The sequence below is a fragment of the Colossoma macropomum genome, unplaced genomic scaffold, assembly GCF_904425465.1.
Source record: "Colossoma macropomum unplaced genomic scaffold, Colossoma_macropomum, whole genome shotgun sequence".
In the NCBI taxonomy this organism is placed as follows: Eukaryota; Metazoa; Chordata; class Actinopteri; order Characiformes; family Serrasalmidae; genus Colossoma; species Colossoma macropomum.
Window position 1 is genome coordinate 12,985,130 of NW_023494788.1, and position 22,500 is coordinate 13,007,629.

The 22,500-nt window shown below is 39.3% G+C and overlaps 1 protein-coding gene across 1 annotated transcript; it reads right to left on the reverse strand.

Moving 5' to 3' along the window:
- Positions 1-1,718: 1,718 nt before the first annotated feature.
- sparc (secreted protein, acidic, cysteine-rich (osteonectin)) lies at positions 1,719-15,456 on the reverse strand. Its single transcript, XM_036568515.1, has 10 exons — positions 15,335-15,456; positions 6,983-7,052; positions 6,637-6,663; positions 6,135-6,222; positions 5,121-5,242; positions 4,286-4,406; positions 3,542-3,675; positions 2,916-3,064; positions 2,309-2,457; positions 1,719-2,227 (listed from the first exon to the last, which is right to left on the reverse strand). The coding sequence occupies exons 2-10, from the start codon at positions 7,037-7,039 to the stop codon at positions 2,199-2,201; spliced, it is 876 nt and encodes a 291-aa protein (XP_036424408.1). The 5' UTR covers positions 7,040-7,052; positions 15,335-15,456; the 3' UTR covers positions 1,719-2,198.
- Positions 15,457-22,500: the final 7,044 nt, after the last annotated feature.

The window sequence follows — 22,500 nt, forward strand, 5'->3', positions numbered from 1 at the left end:
AGGTGGCACAATGGTAAACATGCACCTGTCCTAACTTTTTTGGAACGTGTTGTTGGTATCAAATTCAAAATGGGCATATATTTTTGAAAAAATAATAAAATTTCCCAGTTTCAACATTTGATATGTTGTCTTTATAGTATTTTCTTTTAAAAACATGGTTCACATGATTTGCAAGTTGTTGTATGTGTGTGTGTGTATATATATATATATATATATCTGTGTGTGTGCGTAAAATGGGCATATGTTTTTCAAAAACAATAACATTTCTTAGTTTCAACATTTAATATATTGTCTTTGTAATATTTTCTATGAAATATTAGGTTTAAATGATTTCAATGTCATTGCATTCTGTCTGCAAAAGTCTGTGTCCCAAATTTTTTGAAAATGGGGTTGTATCATATAAATTTTCTGTTTTTGTATATGATGAAGTATAAAATTTGTTATGGCTGGCTGCAGCATTAAGCGAGTTGTTACTTAGCAACCAGTACAAAGTGGAATCTGTGCTTGGGTAGAATGCTTCTCAACCAATCAGGATGTGCCATAGTTATGTAAATTGCTATTATTATATTTAATAAATTGTTCACATTACTGTAGTTCATTATAAGGCACTTATATGATATACTTATATAGATTACCATAGAGATAATAAATGAGTACAATACTATACTGTACTAGTATTATAGACTACTATTACTGTTGCTAAGACAGGCGTACAGGAATATTATACAAAGGTGAAAGTATTATAGATTATTACTGAAGGATTACAGTGCAATAAAAATGGTTTAGTTTCCAACTGTATTTCTGCAGTTCCTTTATATAAGAGGAGCGTTTTGAATTTTGAATGGTTACTACAGTTTTGTACTACCCAGTCACTACAGACTTCAGTTTCTGTCCACTGCACAAACCTTTAAAAAGCTGTTGTGGCCTTTTTTCTTCACTTTGCTCAACACACCCTGCATTACACATAAATGTAGAAGCTGTGGGTCATGCTGACCTTTTTTGTTTAAAAATAACCTCTTAATTGTAGGATATAGAAATACCCTTTCATGCCAAAGCACAGGAGAAACATTACATAGATGCCCACTCCACCCTCAGGGAAATTGCAAACATGTGTGCTGCAGATCTTATTTTTTTCTTAGCACATGCATTTATATGGTAGCCTATTTTCATGCAGCTTTCACATCTATGATGCGTCCATTAATACGTCCATTAAGCACATACTTTGACAAATTTAACCAAATCAGGTTCAACCAAGGAGAACTGCACAAATGAGCTGATAGTAGGCTTATTCAGTGCGGGCTTTGCTGAACGTGAACCATGACATGAGAAGTGTAGAAGCAGAGGGAAGACAGATATCCATAGCAGAAAGATGAAACATTGAGGAAAATGCATGCAATGTTTGGGTTTGGAAATTTCAGTAGCTTTATTCATGTAAAGAGTGCTCACATTGTGGCAAATACTGTAAATGTACGCAAACAGGTTAGAGGGACAAATGTCTCATCCTGCGAGATTCTTTTCCCTTCGAGTTCAAATAATATTTTCTTGTATTGTTCAAATTGCTTAATACTCAACATGGTGTCCTGTTTTTTTCGACAAGACGCAACAGGCAAATAAACAGACCTTATTATTATTAGTATTATTATTCAGGGCTCAAATTTAAAGAAGCTCTAACCAAAAACAGTGTATCCCCCACCAAAAGAGTGCAACAAACAAAAGTAAAAGGTTTATAAAGCAAGCAGAAAGAATATTTATTTGGAAACTTTATTTTTGTCTTTTTACAAGTTTCTCAGTAACTCCGAATTGACATTAAATTCAAGCCCTGATTCCTTGAAAAATATGTAACTCTTTGTGCATCCAATGAAAAAAAGCCTTTCGACGTACAAAGTCCATCATATCCTTAACATCACCCTCCTCTGACATTTCAAACGTCTACTCAGTTCCATCAGCTGGCTTGAGCATTTGCACAATATTGGAAAAATTGCAAGAACAAAACAAAACAAAACAAAAAAAATATGGGAACTTATCACTTACTGTGATGGTTAGTGTGGACTGTGCATGTTCTTTTTACAGTTTAAATTTTAGTGGTATACATAGGTTACTGGAAATCGCAATTAGCACCATTAATGTAATTTTAATTTAATGGCTAGCACCTCATCCCAATAGTAGGCTAACTAGGAAGTGTTGATGGTGGCCACGATTTAGATGACGAGGTCATTGTCAATGTCCTCTGCAAGAAGAAAGAAAAAGAAGTATTAGTGAATGAATTTATTCAACCTCGGAAAAGCCTAAAAGCGTGATTGTGACGTACGCTCTTTGATGCCGAAGCAGCTGGCCCACTCCTCCAGGGCGATGTAATTGTCCTGGTCAGCGTCGCACTGCTCGAAGAAGCTGGTGGTACAGTGCTCCATTGGGATCAGAGGGGCACGCAGGGGAGCCAGCTCAGTGTGGGACAGGAACCTGAAAAACACATGCTTTGGTCAAACACTGGAGATGGAAACACCAGCCATCTTTTTCTTCCATGGCATTTAGCAGGAAAGCCAAAAATAAATGTCAATGTTTGCAGAGAACAGTTTGTTCTACAGGTTCAAATAGATGTGACTTGAACATGCCAGAACAGCTGCAAAATAAGCTATACTGGTCCTTTGGGACATTTAATTTGGCCCGCCAGCGAGGTACCCCAACCCCACCCCCTCACTTAATAAGAGAACAAACATGTTTATACTAAATATAACTTGTTTACTCCTTCTTTTCTGTTTATTTTTATATGAACAAATGAAGTAGTGTGATGTCATAAAATACATATTTGTATTTTTTTTCCTTTTGGCTCTCGGCCCACCACAAACATTGGCCCCCAAGACAAAAAGTTTGGGCACTCCTTAACAGAATAGCTTTTAAAAAAATGTATGGCCGCATACCCGTCCACGGGGTGCTGGTCAAGCTGGCCAAACTGCCAGTGCACGGGGAAGATGTACATGTTGTAGTTCTTTTCGAAGTCCAGGGCCAACAGGTCCAGGGAGTGGTCACCAGCCTGGAGCCTCTTCTCATTCTCATAGATCTTCTTCACCTGAAGATGGAACACAACATGTTTTCAGAGCACAGAAGACACGTATGTTGTCAATTGTAAAATAATATTTTAATAAATATAAGTAAATAAAATAATAAAATGTTATTACGTTTTCTTAAAATTTAATACAATTATTAAATAAAAAATGTACAATTTGCAAAGTATTCATGGTTTATTCTAGTGCATGGTATGTCAGTCATTCCTAAAAATAAAGGTTACAAAATAGTTCTAGGCTTAGATGTACGGTTCTGGGGAAAAAAAAAATGGTTCTCTAAATAACCATCAACTGAAATGTTCTTTACAGAACTAAAAGTGGTTCTTTAATAGTATCCCTTTTTGGCACCTTTACTTTATATCCTCCCTGGGAATGAAACTGTGATGTTTATTGACTGCACTGACTGCAGGCTAATGGTTTTGAATAATTCATAGGTACATTAAATAATGTATTGAGACCAACGTTGAGGAGAAAAGACAGACCCTCAGCTTCTGCTTCTCGTTGAGCAGGTTGTTGTCCTCATCGCGCTCGTACAGAGTGACCAGCACGTTCTTCAGCCAGTCCCTCATACGCAGGGGGAACTCGTTCAGCTCGTTGTCCAGACAGGGGGCAATGTCTGGGGAACAGAGCCAGCAGAAATGGTTAGCGGTAGCCAAGTGAAAACCAAAATACTACAAATACCAGCACGCTTCTTAATACTGTATACTAAACGTCTCGACTGGCTGTGTAGCAAACAGTCTGCTATGAAACCGTGAAATGTGTCTTCGGTGCTAAATATATCTTTAAAGGCTGATTTACCTCATAGCTTACAACTATGCTAGCGCTATTAGCTAATTCACTAGTATCAAATACGTTTTTCTCAGTTCATCTGCAACTCAGGCACCCTGCAGTGAGGCTTTAGTTGCAGCAGGATCTCCATCTGAGCCCTTTGGTCCAGAAACTTGGCCCAACCCAGGGAGATTTAAGAGGGGATTCTCTCTGTTTTGTGGAGTAGAGTAACACGGGCATGCTAGGGCCTGCCCAATGCTCAGCATGTGCAGTGCCCTGCGAGGGAGGCCTCCAGCCTGGAGCTCATCAATCATCGCAAAGCACTCAGCTTTGCCTGGCTTTTATGGCCCACACCATGACTGGCTTAAATGTTAAACATCCTCTGCGGCAAACACCTTGCACTTTCAATTTATCACGATTTATTTTTTTTTTTTACCAGACAAGTGATGCACACTTACATTTGCAGGGTCCGATGTAGTCCAGGTGCAGCTTGTGGCCCTTCTTGGTGCCCTCCAGGGCGCACTTGGTGGCGAAGAAGTGGCAGGAGGAGTCATAGGTCTTGTTGTCAGTGCCACAGACCTACAAAGTGCAAGAAGGCAACTCTAAATGCCACGCTTTCCAACCTGGAAGATTTAGATTGCTATTCATCAAAGAGGTGGGCGTGCCTGGCAGCAAAAATTTCTTGCTATGAAACACAAATATTCTTTTCAGTCAGAGTTCTGACTTAGAAGAATGCTGTCCCTGCAGTCCTAGGTATTGCTGTCAGTCTTCATTTATAGTCTAGGTTTGATAGATTGACAAAAAAAAAGGAAAAACAATCAAGACATATTTGGTGTCCTTGCTTTTCTTCTTTACTCTTGCGCTGGAGCCACAAAGCTAATGTATCTAACAAGTATTGGAAGCTTGTGAGCATAAATTTACTTGCTTAAATCTTCACATAGTTGTTTTGTACCACACTGAGATGTTAACATAACTCAGATAGTCTTGCTTTTGTTGTTTCTGACACTGTAGGATACCGTTATAAAAATGGACAAAAGTACATTGATTAGCTAATACGGCATTAGCAGCATCTTGAGGCCTGAATTATACGCTTGTTATGAATAACTTCATCTTTGCATGATGCTAATTGGTGAGATATAAACTTCCATTGATTGTTATCTACATAGCCTCATAACACAGACATGGCTGATTACACTTGGGGTAAGGGGGGATTTTTTTTGCCACACCAGTCTGTTATAATGTGTTATTATCAATGCCTGAGCTCCATAATGAACCAGCATTCAAAAGGCTCACATGCTCAAACTCTCCATCGGGGGTGGGGCAGGTCAGAGGATCCTGGCACACACACATGGGCTGGTTGCTGTCATCGACCTCACACACCTTGCCCTTCTTGCAGTGATGGTTAAGGCAGGGATCTAGGGGGAGAGGAAATGTGACAGTTTAGCTAATATGTTTTTCCAGCACTTTTAAGCACACAATCCTTCTTTTCTCAATTTCCCCTCTCTGGTTTAGCTCTTTTGTGACTGGCAGACACATTACATTGCTGGATGTGTGGCACTTAAACATGGTTTTCTAAGAGCGTAGCCTGGGTAACTCATAATTATAGCTGTCTAGATTTGACTTATGTGCAGTCTGTCATTACCAGAGGCATCATAAGGTTGCTGCTGTATAATTTACTCATTCTAACACAATGTGGTTAGCTGAGTGGCAGTGGGGATTCAGTTTTTCTGAAGTAAAGCGTTTCAATATACGGTCCTCATAACAAAATCACTGGACCTTATATGGTGTGGCTGCACTCTTAAAAAGCTTACATCATGGAAAACCAAATAGTTTTCCTAGTTTTTTTTAAATAAAATAGTTTTATATAGTATGTAAACATTTCATACAGTCCACATTTGGAAACTAAGCCTTTTGAATGCATTGTTTTTGTGACATTATGAAAACCAACATATATATACATATATATTCGCCTATTCATCTTACAACAGATTAACCCTGCACATTCACTTTGAAGTTATAAGGAGTGTTTTGGCCTGGACTGCTTTTTAAATGAGGCATTTTTGAATGTACAGCCAATCAGGACAGAGGTCATTTGCATATACACGTGTTAAAGGCTCTGCAACAAAAACAGCCTGTTCATTTCTAAGGGCTAAAGAAAAGTTAGAAAATGGTCATGTAAAAATTAATCATGACTATTTTGGTGCATAAACCTACACAAACGTTAAATAAACCTCGAGGGAAATAAATACAAGAAAAATGTCAGACCTAGCTAAACCTTCTGACATTCTTAATGATATTTACACTTACTCTCTGCAACAACATCCTCCACAACCTCAATGGCCTCATCAAACTCTCCAGTCTCCACTTGGACTGGGTTGGCTCCCACTTCCAGCTCCTGAGTGAGGAGAGAGAAAAGCAGCACTGTTGGAATTGCACATATTGCCCATCACGTTTGCACAATGCGTTTTGCTATAATGGCTGAAAATATCATAAGACAATGTCAGAAACCAATGGGAGTAAATGTCCTATATTTCTCAACAGGCGTGCAAACAGAGGGCAAAAATAACAGGCTCCGTGCCCACATGTGGGAAAGCAATGACACTTAATTGCTTCCTTTCAGTTATATTTACAAACTCTTGTGGATTTCGAGCCTCCAGGGACTTATAACAGGAAGCTGCACACAAAGTTCTATGTGCATATACATATACACATTAAGACGTGCTGCCATATAGAGAAAAGGCCCATTATTTCTTGTTAGAACCCTAAAGTTACTACAAGCCTATTTACATCCAAATTAAATGGGTCTTACCTCCTCAACAATTGGCTCCTCCTCTGCCTGCAAAATAAATGGTTCAAAAGACCATCAGTGCCTGTAAATTGTTCCGGTGTGATTAGATGCCTACTTTTGTTTGTATCAGCTTTGCTGACTTCAGCCACCAAAGGAGTTGAAGCTCTGGATTAATTTAATTAGTTTAAATAAATAAAGCAGCTTGTAAAACCATTGAATCATCAAGTTCACTTTTATTACATCTTCCAAACACACACACACACACACACACACACACACACACACATAGACACACACACACATTGTATAACTGTACACCATAGCTATACAAACACACACATAATGCATGTAAAGGATGTGAACTTACTGGAGTGGCCAGGGCCTTTCCAGCCAGGCACAAAAGGAAGACAATCCACACCCTCATGTTGGGATTCAGCCTGCAAGTAAAACAAATGATTAAAAAACTCAGCTTATCTGATGTAATGTACATCATGATCACTGTGATACAGCAGCAATGATCTGACATCTGAATCATCTACATGCAAGCTATGGAGCTGAGAAGAGAGTGCTGGTGAAACACATATATTTTGTATATTGTCACTGTCACAAAAAACTACAGTTTTTATATCATTTAAAAATGCCAGCTGCCCTTTACAATGTCATTTCATGATAAATGTACTAACAGAAACTTTTGTTTGTTTAACCTCTTAAATGGGCAGTTTTATCACACAATTCTATCACCTGTCCCTGTAGTTGATGAATGATAAGCCTTAGTATGTAATAAGCCTGGGATTTTAAAGGGATAATATGGAAGATTCTAACTTGGTACAGGAGAAATATTTACTTCAAAATATGACTGATTTTCTTAAAGTATTGACTTAGTATCTCAAAAAAGCACTTATTTTATAATGGGCTACAAAATCTGAGGAAAATAATTATTAATTATTTTGGGATAATACGAGATACTAAACCATTATTTTGCAATTGTACTTCAATATTTTGGGATAAGTGATTATTTTGACATAATAAGTCATTGTTAAGAGATACTGTCATTATTTAGACATAGAAAGACATTATTACAAGATACTATGTCATTATTTTGACACAGTAAGTCATTATTATGAGATACTAAGTCATTATTTCGACATAGTAAGTCATTATTATGAGATACTAAGTCATTATTTTGACATAGTCAAAACTTTGAGGAAATGTTACTATTTCGAGATACTAAGTCAGTACAAGTACATTTTGAATCACAGCTGAAATCATATTTTTCTTCTTTTTTTAGCACCGGAAAAATTCTTTATCAGACATTGCTCATCTTATACTGTGATTAGATTTTGTGAATAGAACAAAGTGTATGTTCTGCATGTCATTCCACAGACATTAGACTTTTGACTTTTATACAAATTTAACAAACAATATTAATTAGTAATTAGGGGGTTAAAAAAGGACATGGCAGTTTTGTAAAGGGGGAGTGTTTTTTGTCATTTATTCCCTGAAATTGAGCCTTGAATATGAAACGTTCATAGGACAGCGAGAGGCTGGGGCTTGAAGGCCCCATCTGCTCTCATTCACAGATATGGCAGCAAACTTCAAGCCGCGCCTCATACCCCATTCCCGCTGAAGTCTGTCTGTGCTGTGAAATCAATATTACTTCCATTCACTTTTCAGATTTCACCCTTGTAGCAGCCTTTCGCGGAGGGGATAACAGCTAGCATTTTCCCATCAGACCTGCCCTGTATACTCTTTGACGGACGACTAGGTGCCCAGCAGTGAGCGTGCTCGACACATGCATCTACAGGGAGGCCAGACTCAGCGTCTGATTGAGATAACAGCTCCGAATGCCTTTGTACTGCGGGCCCTCCGAATGCCTGCCTGTGGTTCAGAGGGTCCCTCCAAGAGGGGCTGGAAACTGCACTATCCTGCAGGTCGATAAGGCCCTTTGACTGAAGACAAACGGCTCTGCCTTCTCTTTGCTCACTAGCCTTGTCTCCTCTCTTCTGCAGCAGACATTTTCCCTCTCGCTCGCCCCCCTCATAACACTGGTAGTCTTTGTTTATGGCTGGACGTTCAAAGAAGCCACAAGCCTGCTGTCATTCGGTGATGGTATCACATGATCGACTGTAGATGTCTAAAACGCAATGCAGATGAAAGCCAGCAGCACTTTGTTTTGCCTTTTAACTATGCACCGAGGCAAGCTGCAAGGCTTAAGCTCAGGGCTGCTATGAAAATACACTGAGACAGCCTGCCATTTATGCACATGAAAGACAAAGATTCGCCGTTGAATGAAATGACTACGATTGCACTGGTGTATAATAAGTATCTGTGTCAAAGCTGAACAAAGGAAGCATTCACTGGCCCTCAGACTTTGTTCAAAGGCCGTACAGTATGACCATGCTATAGCTTATATGCTGTGGAGGCTCTTATGTGACGAGCACCGCAATTATTTGCCACTCCTGAAGCTGTGATGGATGTGTTATCACATGATTGAATATGGAGAGGGATTATTGCGTTTTATCTCCACGTTCATAATTGGCCCAGCTGTAACGTTCTTGGGGGATTTATAGGCTCCTTGAAAGCACTGACCCATGAACAATTTGCCCAGCAACTAACTGAAAAACTCTCCTGGCTCTCTGCCACGTTTCATGATGGTGGAATTCTTGTGGCGCTAACAAAGAGCTCATAGCGCGCTCCACATTCTTCAGCAGAAATGAGTCAGAGATGCTTGTCGATGTAAATCCGGTGTTGTTTTGACTGCTATATCATAAATGTCATATATTTATAAACAATCACAAACTGTCTTGTCACATTTGTGTCTCACTCTTCAAAATAAAGGTTCCTAAATGTGTCCTGGCTTGGATGTGCAGTTCTAGGAAGGACTCCTCACACTCTTCAAGGAGCCTATGGTTCTTCAGAAACATTAACTGAAAGTTTCTTGAGGGAACCATATATGGTTCTACTACAGCAGGGGTGTGCCAACATTTTGTCTTGAGGGGCCAAAAGAGTTCTTCATACTCTTTAAAGAACCATTGAGATGTTTATTAACAAAACAAAACAAAAAAAACATTAACTGAAAGTTTCTTAAGGGAACCAAATATAGTTCTATTACAGCAAGGGTACCCAAACTTTTTGTCTTGGGGTGCCAGAAAGGTTCTTTATACTCTTTAAAGTACCATTGAGATGGTTCTTAAAAAAAAATAATAACAATTGAAAGTTTTGAGGGAACCACACATGGTTCTACTACAGCAGGGGTGCCCAAACGTTTTGTCTTGGGAGGCCAAAAAATGTTCCTCGCACTCTTTAAAGAACCATCTCGGTGGTTCTTTAAGGAAACATTAATTGAAAGGTTTTTTTTTTCATGAAGCAAAAAAATGTGGCTCTACTATAGTAGTGGTACCCAAGCTTTTTGTATTGGAGGCCCAAAGTGCAATGCTTGTGGTGGGCCAAGGGAGAAAAAGACAAACTCATTTTTTTAAATTGCTTTATGCACTATATTTTGCAAGAAATATACTTAAAAATGCAATTTTGAAACAAAAAAGGATTTAATTAACTATATATAGTATAAAAATATGTGCCTTCTCATTGGATAAGGGGTTAGGGTTATTGTGGAGGGCCAAATCAAACGTCTTCATGGGCCACACCTGTTCTACGGCATCTCTCTAAGGAACCTTTTTGGCACCTTTATTTTTAAAGGTGTAGTTTGAAGGTTTAGCTCACAAGCTAGAACTGAGAAACTGGAACGAGTATTCACATGCTGTTTCAATATTATGAAGCTCCAGGGAGTAGCCCATTATTAAGAAGGAGTGTCATAACGGTGGTGAGCTGATGAGCAGTCTGTGCACAGGCCAATCCTTTAGCTGCAGATGCTTGCTGCTGTGTCGATGTGGCACAATCTCACATTTCTCCATGTTGCTGGGGGAGATTTGCCAAACTGGGCTGGGATGTCTGTGCGCTGGGCCAGCCAGGCCTGGGACAAGCTCAGACCAGGCCTCTTCCCCTTTCTGTTTTCACTGGAAAGGGAAAAAAGGGCTTGTGCTCAGAAACCGATGTCAAGCAGACAGCCTGCAGCTCTGATGCACGTTAGAAGTGGAAAAACACAGAAGCCCTGGCTCGCCCTGCGAAACGTTGACATCTCCAAACGTGGCGCACAAGAAATCTTCACTGCTCAGGGAGGGGGAAGAAGGTGTTATTTCACCAGGAGCGGCGTCTGTTAAGGCAGACAGTTAGAACCTTGGCAAGAGAGTGAAGGAAATGACTTAGGATCGTCTCCGTCTGTTTAGCCTGGAGGGGTCAGTCCGTTCCCTTCGAGAGAGGTTTTAACATATTTGCATGCTATTTCTTTTCCCCCAAAAGAGGCAAAAGGCTGTTAGCTGGATGGACTTTGCTGACGTAACAGCAAAACAAGCTGTTTTATTTGGAAAGTAGTGCTCATAATCAAACAGGCTTGAAATTAGTTGACGGCAGCTGCATAAGGGCCGTCTTTTTCCGCTCAATATTTGATTTAGGGGTTAGTTAGGTAAGCAAGCAAGCTGTGGGGCGTCAACCCGGGAGAAAAACAGAAACACAGTGCTCTGCTTTTGCCTTTTTTTCAGGCAAAGGATTAGGGAATTCTTTCTGCTTCTCTGGAGTGACTTAACAGGTGGTGTAGAGGCTGGAAAAACAGTGGAGCTTAGAGACCGTAGCAACAAATAAGTGAGACCACTTTTTCCCCATTGCTTAAGCAGTTCAGCATGAAAAAACTTAATGGGTTATGTGCAAAACAACATGCTACGTCCAGATATATGCAGTAATAGGCTCAGAATTGGGAGGCTGGCTCTGGCTGTATAAATCAAAGCCACAAAAAAGATCCAAGCTAAAGTTTAGCCTCCTCAGTAAACACTGAGCACCATAATCAGTGCCCAGTTGCAGGCCCATGAGCTCAGGGGGTGGTATGCAGCTTTGATTTATGGTGCAGGAAGCCACTTGGCTTAAAAAAAGTAAACTCCTGCGCAAGCCACCTGTCCATTACTAGGCAATTATTCCCCTGCGTCTGGACAGCATTCAGCACTGAGCCGAAAAGCAGGTCCCATCCTGTCCAAAAAACAAACAAGAAACATACCAGCAGGGCAGCCACATGGAAATGAAATGATCCAAAAAACCTGACAAAAGTTGACAAGCTTTAAAAAAAGCATCTTTCAAACTGGCATGGAAAGAAAGACCACAAATGGCCTGCTGGGTGTTCTGTCCAAAAACACCACAGGTGTGTTGGTCATAGGCTGCCTTTGATGGTCTGCGGTTTGCAGGAAATTAACATTTCTCTCTCCACGTAACCTCAACCGCTTTTTTTCCTGCAGCTTCAGATGGGCCCCTCAGGTACTAAGCCTCCATTTCATTATAAAGAGAAAGGTGGGGAGAATAAAGTAGCCACAACGCGAAATCCCATCCTCTGCTGAAAAGGCTGCCATTGACATGCCTGAAGGAAGCTCTGAGGCAGACAAAAGAGAGTCAGAGCAGAGCGATGGAATCCTTGTAACCTGAGTTTTGCAGTCACCTGACCTTTCAAAGCACCTCCTGCCCATCCCCCCCCAACACTAACTCTCAGTGATTCACCCTGCTTCCATCCTGTTCCCAGAGCCAAGCCAAAAGAACAACAGCTGTCTGTGGAAATGGAGCTTTTCTATAGGGAAATCTCTCTCCCTCGCTCCTCTGTCTGCTTCCATCTTTTTCTTCTAAAGTCAAATCCACATTGAAAATACCAGCTGCCCTTTACCTTGTGTGAACATTTCATGACCAAAACTGATGTTTTTTAACAGATGTTAAGAAGTTTTTTTAATAAAATTACTGGATGCAACACATTTTTCTTACAACAGTGACAATTGTTGATGAGTGAAGGCTTATAGTGAATTTACTTCAACTGTGTATCATTTCCACATAAATAATATTATACACACATACAATTCAATGTAAAAGCAGATGTGGATAGTAACTGAGTTACAAATTTCAATGGATTTGTACTTTGCTGAGTATCTTAAAATTGTAATACCTTTAAGTAATTTAGGGCAGAAAAAAGGAGGACCTTCCTACTCAGGTACTTTTTAGTCATTAACACTTATTTATTAACAATGGTGGATAGTAATGAAGTACTTGAGTACTTTTTTGAGTCTGTAATTTATTGAAGTATTTACATTTTTTGAGACTTTTACTTTCACTCCACTACATTTCAAAATAAAATATTTCACTTTTTACTCCACTATTTTCTGAACAAATCCATTCTTGCTCTAAAGTGAGTAAAAATAGATTTTTTTTTAAATACCAACTGCCCCCAATGATACATTTAAACTGAAGCAAACCAATCATAGAACACCTTGCACTAAAAACCTTGCACTAAACCCCTCCCCTAAGCACTTCTGGAATATTGAAAATGTAAGTAATTTCTGATTAATTCCGTGTCTTTAGAAATCTTTGCCTATTTTTTAAACTCTATTTTTCATGTCCACTGCCACACAGGTCTTAATAGAAATAGAACAACATAAAGTAACTTTAAGAGCTAGTATAGCTTCTACTTTTGCTTTTCATACTTAAGTACATTTTAAAGCAAGTACTTTTTTACTTGAGATACAAATAGAGGACTAATTTTACTTGAGTTACATTTTACCAAGGGTATCTCTACCCTGACTCAAGTACTGAAGCTGTGAACTTTGTCCACCACTGGTTACTAATTTCTTAATTGTGACACGTCTGCGTTTTATTTATTTAATTAATTAATTAATTTATTTATGGGTGACAGCATCAGTGATTGGTCATGCCTTCTTACATCTGCAGTTTATTATCTCATTTTAAAACAAAAAGGGTCCCAAAAGAGAAGAATAACACCTAATAAACTTCAGTTCTTCTGCTGATAGATGGATGTATTGAGAAGATCTACTTCAGTTCTGCAGATGATTTTTGACCTGATAATTGAAAGCCATGGGTTTAGGCTACTCAAGCCACCTCTCAAACTGAAAGACAAAATTATGTTGATGTTTTATATTTTATTACTGTTGAAATTAATCAACTAAATTTAATCCATTACTTTTTGAGTGTGCTATTAGTTAGTGTGTCTCTATAAGGGTTAATGAGGAATTTGACTTCTTGTCAAGGGTTGAATTGATGATGATAAGGGTCAAGAATGGGGCTAAAACCAGATTGGTGCTAATCCACATTCTTGTTTGGTATTTGTACCTCCCCCAAACTGAAGTTTTTCAAATTAGTACCTATGTTTACTATAAATGCTCTCTATATAGCTTGTGAATTCTCCAGGCCTAAAGGTTCGTGTTCTCTGGTTCCATGCCAACTGATCTGCTGGTCATTCTCTCTTTGGGACAGCAGCGAACTAACGCCTCTTTTCTCTCTCACCCGGCCTTCCACTGCAACCCTGAGAGTCTTTTTTTCCTGGCTAAAGCTGCTTACTTCTGTTTGCCGGTATTTAACCCACTGTGGCTCGAGAGCAAATGTACCATTTTGATTCACATGTCAGTGTCACCCAAACAGAGCGCTGACAGCATCTGGGCAACAGCCCTGTGCTAACTGCCCAAAAGCTGACTTGCTGCATTCTTGGATTGTTTTTCAGCCCTACACAACTGTCAAAACACGTAAGAGCTTTTAAATAAAGGCCTTCTCTCTGTTAAGAATGGAAAAAAAACAATCAAACCATCAGCTGCAAAGTGCAACAGTTTCAGCCTGTTTTAGTGTGCCTTCACCTTGCAGTCATCAGAAAAAAAAAGGGTGAAATATTGAATCTCTCTCTTTGATTTGCAAAATAACACCACAGCGGGTAGCACATTATCTAAAACTAACATATGTTATTTTTTCAAATAAGTAAAGAAACAAATAAAATGTCCCTGTATTATGGAATGTGGCTGCGTTTTTTTCTTTGGCAGCAGCAGACAGTCTTTATCTAACAGCATCCCAGCATCCCATCCGGCAGCTGTGGACGTCAGTGCGTTCTCACGAAGTTCTTGTTTGTCAAGAGAATAGACATCTGTACAATCTTAATGCAGGCCCCAACAGCTGGTGAGAACTGCCATGGCAACTCGCATTCCTTTTGACGAGAGTAAGTGTGTGTGTGTGTGGGGGGGGGTTGGGGTTTGGGGAGACTGAATGAAAACCGACTCTCCTTCTCTTCTCTTCTCTCTCTCTCTGTCTTTCTCTCAGGCTTTGTAGCTCAATCCCCCCCTTCCCCCACCTCCTCCCTTCTCTGTGTCCCCCCCTTCTGTTGCCTATGTGGCACAATGCTTTAACACTGTGCTACACTTAAACTGAGCGTCATCACTAAATTGAGATGTGCTCTGCGTGAAAAAACAGAAAAAGAACCCTCAGCAACTACCTTTCTAACTTTATTATAGACTTCTTGAACAATGCATTTAATAACTAAGAGATATAAAATATTTAGATAGACAACTAAATTAAGTACAATATACAATGAACACATTCACTTGTGGCTTAAAGAAATATAAACATATATGAAATAATGAGGTAGTAATAAGATAAAAGACAAGAAGAAAATGCAAAAAGAAAACTTTCTGTTCAGTAATATGGTTTAGGATGTGTCACTAAATATCTAAAGCAAGCAACAAATCAGTGAAATGACATTTGTCTTCCTTTTACATTTTGAAACAAGGCTCTGGAAGTGGATCTGAGCTGAAGGTGAAGATGTAGTCCTGGAGTAGTAATAGATGATAGGGTGCAGTGCTCTTACCTTCTGTTCGGCAAGCCGAGAAGCCAAAGAGAAGTCAGCTGGTGCGGGGGTCTGGAACTATCTAACAGCAACACAAGTTCACGCAGAAGACATTTGCAGTGGGCAGGCCCAGTTAACCCCCCCCTCACTGCACTGGAGTGGGACGTCCCACAGTTAACTCTCTGTATCCAGTCAAAGATCTTTGTTTCTTGCCATGCAAGTCAGGTCTGCTGTGCTTGTTTAAACAGACGGTGAACTTACTTTTTGAAGTTTTATACTGTGCTCACAATTAATGACAGGCAGAATGAATTCAAATGGGAATGCTTTGGGTGCAGTTTTCAGCTATTTAGAGAAACTGCTTAGGAAGTTATATCATGGAGGACTTGCTAAAATGTGTTTCAGTTAAAAGAAATAAAGTGTTTTAGTTCAATGTTTTTGGATTTGGAGTTCATAAAATGGTTAAAGATACAGAGAAAATGGGATTTTTAATAACCATACAAGTCCTGGCAGACCACCAAAACTGTCACCATCAGATAAACACTACTACTTCATCTGTAAAGAGCTCAACTCTTCCTTTAGATCGGGAAAAATCCACAAGTTTTTCTGTCCATCCTTCCACTGTGAGAAGACAACTTAACACTATGGGCCTGAAAGGATGTGCAGCTGTGAAGAGGACATTGCTACTGTCAAAGAAGTTGCTGGTGTTGTCAGAACAACAGACTGACCAGCTCAGACTCCAGACCCCAACATCAATGAATGTTTGAGATTACTTGGAGCATGAGAAGTAAAAAGTGCAACCAACTTCTAAGAGTTGAAGTTCTAAGTCAGGTCCTTGACTTTTGCACAATACTGCATATAGTTTGATTATAATGTTATATGGTGGTAAATGTGATTTAATTGCTATTTGTTAAATCACAAGTGTTGTGTGCTTTTTATACCTTTTTTACTATATGTTCACTTATATTTGCCATGTTTGTCTGTAGCATATGCTAATGCTACTGAAATAATGTAATGGTGTATTTCACATTAAACTTCACTTAGTGCTGGGATCCTAATGGCCTATGCAGAGTCTGCTGTCCCCTTAATTTGTTTCTGAAGACACACGATGCTTTACTGCCACACAATAAGTTTGGTAATCAATACAGCTGTGTGTACAAAAGTGAAACAATAGACTGTGTGATGTACGGACAGAACCATGCATGACAGGACAATAGAGCAATAGGTGCAGACAACAGGACAACTGTGTTCTTATTTTAAAGATCAGCTTTAATGCTTAGTTGAATAATTGTCTTATGACTTCCACAAAAAGGACAAAATAATAACAAAGTTTTGTCAGAGTCAAATGAATATCCTGAACTGACCACACTGCCTGTAAAGGATATAAAAATAAACTCTCTACCTCATGTGACTCATCTTCAAGTAACCTCAGGCATGGTTCTCACAAATACATTTACAAAAATCTCATTTCTAGATATATTTTAATGCGCAAGACCTTTAAGAAGTGAATGTTACTTAAAAAAGTTAAATTCTTTAAAAGCCCAGTCATACAGTCACATTCCTCCATTCTTACTATTCTATCTATGTGTTTGTGTAAACTGTGGGTTGCTGAAAGTACATCAGGCTAAAGTAATCACTGCAGCTGTTCTATTCAGCTTCAGGCCTCTTTTTCTTAGAGAGACTGGTCTGCTATGGATTGCTAATGTCTGTACTCTCCCAGTCTGTGGACGAGTAAGGAGAGAAACATCTGGATGAGAAAAGGCTGGAAAAAACAGCAGCTATGCAACGTGGCATTTTCCATTCTGGCTGCAGCAGACTGAGCCGGAATGGGAGCAGGCCGTGGTGGAGGAGGTGTAATTACTCAGCCTCTCTCAAGCTGCAGACGTGGCGCTGTCTACGCAGCCTAACAAGTCTTCACATGGTCATCAGCTCACTGGAACACCCTATCTAATTACAATTAGGTCTAATTGTACTGGCTACCATCTGCAGATCACAAGCAGAAGCACCAGAGCTGTGTTTGGTAACTTTATAGAACATCTCTGCAGATTCTAGTTTGGGAGCTGCATGCAGTCAGTCAGTTATGACATGTTTAATGCCTGAAGTTTGCTTGTTTTGATTTTCCACCTGAGCTACAAGGCTAATTTAGCTTACAAGTAATGGAAGCTTATACCCAAGAGTTAGCAAAACACATGATAAAATAATCACACACTTGCCTAGAAGGCCTGCAGTTTGCATGATGCTAGCTGGCAGGCAGGGGCCTGTGACTCACAGAGGCCCTAAAAAATTAAATTTAATAGAATATTTGGGTCATTTTTCAATATTAAATTATTAACCTATCATTAATTAACAATACTTGCTAGCAGTGAATTGCAAGTGAGGAGTGCCAGTGTAGCATTATGTCTCAGCGTCCTAAAGAAAAATCTGGTTTCCAAAAATGAACAGAAAGAAAAGAAAGACAGGAGAGAGAAAAGAACAGGTGACAGAATGTCACCCAATTTTTCACAAGGAAAGGTGGGTGTAGTCCATGAGTGGTGGAAATGAACCTGTTAGCTTAATCCATGGTGAAACAGGCTACTCCTAATATCGTTTACTTCATATCTTCACAAAAATTCAGAATGTTTACATTTCTCTCTTCTTTTAGCCTGCATTTAATCAATGCAGCCAAACTTATAGTGAGTTAATCATACTAAATCAGTTATCACTGCCCCTCCCTGGTGCCAGGCCCAACAGATGCAGCTTCAGGCCCTATAGCCCTACAAGTGAATAAGCCCTACTCCCAACTGAAGAAGAACGTGAGCAGCATTGTGTTGAGTGGCATGTCAGTTGGCATAATAGCAGGGGGACCATGGGAATTTCTTTTTTGTTATTATGAAGAAAATAAAAATGAATAAATCATTTTCAAAGCTGTTTACATGCTGTAATTATTTTTCAGCATGTGATTTGTGATTTTAGATGGCCTTTAGCACATTTCTTATTGAGGGTGTGAGTTTTGCATCAAACAGTATATTCCACTGTATGCAGAATGTGCACAGTGTTATATTTTCTTTTCATGGGTCCCGAATTCCCTGGTGGTGCTCCTGCTGGTGGGATATAAGCTTCCGTTACTTAACCTTATAGTTCAAGTACAAAACTAAAGAGGCAAATTTGGGAAGAAGCAAACCTTTTTGAAATGGATTCTATATAGCAACAAAAATGGTTCTACTACTGCTACAAGCTTGACATTGTAACAATAGAAGAACCCTTTTTGGTGTTATATAGAACCCTTTTCAAAAAGATTCTACTTAGAACCTTATACAGTATATTCTCCATCAATCTGAAGAATCATTTCATGATGCAAAGAACCCTTTAAGCATGTAAATGGTTCTTTGAGTGTTCATTGTTGTATAGAACCATTGTCTTAACTAAAGAACCCTTGAAGAAACATCTTTTTTTAAGAGTGTAGGCAGTTGTTTTTGTTAGGGAAAACTGCATGTAGTTGTTTTACACTGTTTCTAAAGCATATGCATGAACTCAAGTGGTGTTTAAGGCACCCCAAGTCCAGCCTACAGCCCACTCAGCCAATGGAGTGTTGCAGTGGAGCAGGGTCTGCCCACACAGTCTCCATGGTGACGTATTCTGCAGCAGTTTTCCATGTGTTTAAAAAGTACGTCAAAAGCAGTTAAGAAACTCCACAATTGATAATAAAAGTGGTAATTCGCTTTCTAGTTTTCTTAAACGTCAGTCGTATCATTTGACCATTTTTTTTTGACGATTCATGGATTTGTTGAAAACTTCAGTAAGAGAGCTTATTTTAAAACAATAAATAAGCACATTTAAAAATTTGAAAATTCAAATGAACATTTACATATGAATGCAAAAATGGCTGCTTTTAGGTACTTTTTGCGTTTGCCATCATTTGTGGAAAGTCCTCAATTTATTATGAAGTGAATTTCATATTTTAACACCATGTACTGTACAAAACAGTTTAACCAAAGGACGTTTTACAGTTTGCAGTTGCACTACAGTTATTTGAGCTGATCACAATCAAGCCAACCAAAGAGGTTCTCTTGGCTAACTGAGATCATTCAGGGTAAGGGAACTGTAAATTTCATTTTTGGCCACACCAAAGTGTCAATACAAAAACTGTACTTCATAACCTCACATTATTTCAATAACAAAAGTAGTTTTATGTTGGCTTTGGAATGCAGCTTCTACGTACTGCATCATAAATGTGGGAACATGATTTATTTTGGACTGTACACTTTCTCTGGCCGCTTTATGGGAAATACCTCCCTTTGGGGCCATGCTTGAAAATAAAATCTGAATCACGCAGCAGACGGTATGATTTTGACCATCATTTCCTCAATAAAACTCCACAGACCCTTAAAAGGATCACAGCCACGGAGGGGGACACAAGGCCTCTATTCATTCTGCTTCCTGTTTTGCCTCTGTGTAAACACTGGGCACATTGAACCCTGCAATAGCAAATAATATTAAACATGGGACTGGAATAAATTACAGCACCTGAGTTTACAGTGGAGATAAACCAGCCGCACCACACCTCCACTCAGTAAACAACAATACAGCTTCACCTCCGACCTCTGTGAGGTGCTAACAAACGCAGCGTAAAGGTGTAAACTTTGTGTTAATGGAGAGCATTTTCTATTTAAAATCACAATAAACTAACACAGTAGCAGCATGTGTGATGTCATAAGCTGCCTGAGGAAGAGCACTGGTTTTCTTTCATTACATCACCTCAAAGGCAGCCCACAAAAAGCAACACAAGGCTCTGCATTGTCTCAGATTATTGGTTTGAGTCTGTAATTTTGAAATGGACAGCTCAACACTGGTAATTCGAACAGCCGCTAACCCTTAGCAGTCTGAGAACTTAACCCTTAGAACAGCTATAATTGCTGCTTTGGTATAGTACATACACCGATCAGCCTTAACATTAAAACCAGTTTCTTGTTTCTATGCTCATTGTCCATTTTATCAGCTCCACTTACCATATAGGTGCACTTTGTAGTTCTACAATTACAGACTGTAGTCCATCTGTTTCTCTGCATACTTATCCTTTATCCCCCGTTATATCCTTTTTTACCTGTTCTTCAGTGTCAGGACCCCCATAGGACCACCACAGAGCAGGTATTATTTGGGTGGTGGATCATTCTCAGCACTGCAGTGACACTGATATGGTGGTCGTGTGTTAGTGTGTGTTGTGCTGGTCTGAGTGGATCAGACACAGGAGTGCTGCTGGAGTTTTTAAACACTGTGCCCACTCTATAAGACAAACCTACCTTGTGAGTCCAATTTGTAGATGTAAATTCAGAGACAGTAGCTCATCTGTTGCTGTACAGTTTATATCGGTCATCCTCTAGTCCTTCATCAGTGACCACAGGCTATTGTCTGGATATTTTTGGTTGGTGGACTATCCTCAGTCTGGCAGTGACACTGAGGTGTAGAGACAGGTTCGAGTCAGCACTTCACACCTTTTTTTAGTTTGTTTCAATGCCACAAAAAACAAAAACATGACGAAAATATAATGGATAATTCCATTAGCCTTTCCATAATTCTTTTCACTGAGCATGATTGTATGCACAACAATGACATTCAGCTTTTTTCAATGAGCTGTAAGTGAGAAAGAATTAAACAAAATGTAAGTCTTTTGGGAAACCAATGAGAATCCAAAGGAGACTTAAAGCCACTGTGTTTAAAATTTTGTTCTGATGTTAAAGATATGCTGTGGAAAAAATGTTCAGCAGTGTTCTTTTCAAGAAATATGTATAAAATTATACAATTTAATAGTAGATATATGCTTCAAAAAATCCATGCTGCTCCCTGCTCACAACTGTGTGGGTGTGTCAGACCACATAACGATTCACAGTGGCGTCTCCCTGGCAACGTAAACAACCTAGTGTCGGTGGCAGTGGTGAGCGGCACCGCCAGTGATACTAGAAATGGATGCAGCAGGCAGGGTCGATGTGGTTCAGCCCTAAACGTTTGATTTTGAAAAACAAAAGCACCCCTGATAGGAAAACAGGCCACTTCGCTCTTGGCTCCTCTCTTAATGGTGAGGAAACAGTGTAAAAAGGAGAACAAGTTGTCTAATGGTCATATTAGAGACCTAGTTATATTATGTAGTTAATGTTAGAGAACTCAGTCAGTTAAACGCTGAGGTGCACTGTTGTTATATCCGTGTCCTATAGCTAGCTAACTGCTGGACTGTGCTTCTGAAACAAAGGTCACACAAACTTTCGGAATGGAACTGTAGAAAGGTGGAACAGAAATTTTCTGTGTGCCATGCCTGTAAAGTACAATTACTTTGATGTTGAGGGGTAGCTAAGGCAATACTAAGCTAACATATCATTTCAATCCTACACTCCAATCCTAAAGTAACACTTTGGAGACCTCTCTGGTGGAAATATGTAATTGCACTCAAAGTGTGGAAGAACGTTTTGTAATGTCGGTTATGCGTCAGACCCCCACAAGTGGATGCATCTGACTTTTGCGAGTGCATTGAAAGAGTATTCAAAGAGAACTCAGTCAAAACTTGGTGAACGTGTCTTCTGGGAATGTAAGTGAATTATCCACTGTTGTCATCATATCTTCATCAGTATAATGTCGATTTTACGTTTGAGACCTAAACATTAAGTCGGACCTTCTTTTTGAGCCTGTTTGACGTAATGGCTTAAAGATGTATAACGTGGTCTGAAAAACTCCCGCCAAATACATCCTAGTACTTCTGACTTTCAAATGATTATTTCATGCTTTACACGCTACAAACAGAGGTGTAAAAAACCTATAAATACAAAAATCGATAAATTAAATATAAAATCGATAAATTTAGAAAAGCTTGCATGACCAACTTGCTGGGAGTCTTGGCTGAGACCCAGAGCAGTCACTTTATGCGAAGGAGAAGAACATGAGTAGCTGTCATATACACATTGCTAACTCTGATTAGTACTTTAGGAGATCTGACTTTATCTATGTCTCAAACTTAGTCCCACCCAACTCTAATCACACAGAAAAAATGGCAGAAGAAAAAAATTTCCAAAAATCTCTCTTTTTGCCAGTTCGTAATAAAAAAACACGACATATATAGACAATGTTTCATGAAAATGAGTAGCCATTGACTTTAAGAAGGTCAGAGTCACAGTTTGGCAAAAAAATCAGTTTTCCCTGTTACCCCAAATGCTGTCGATCAGATTAGA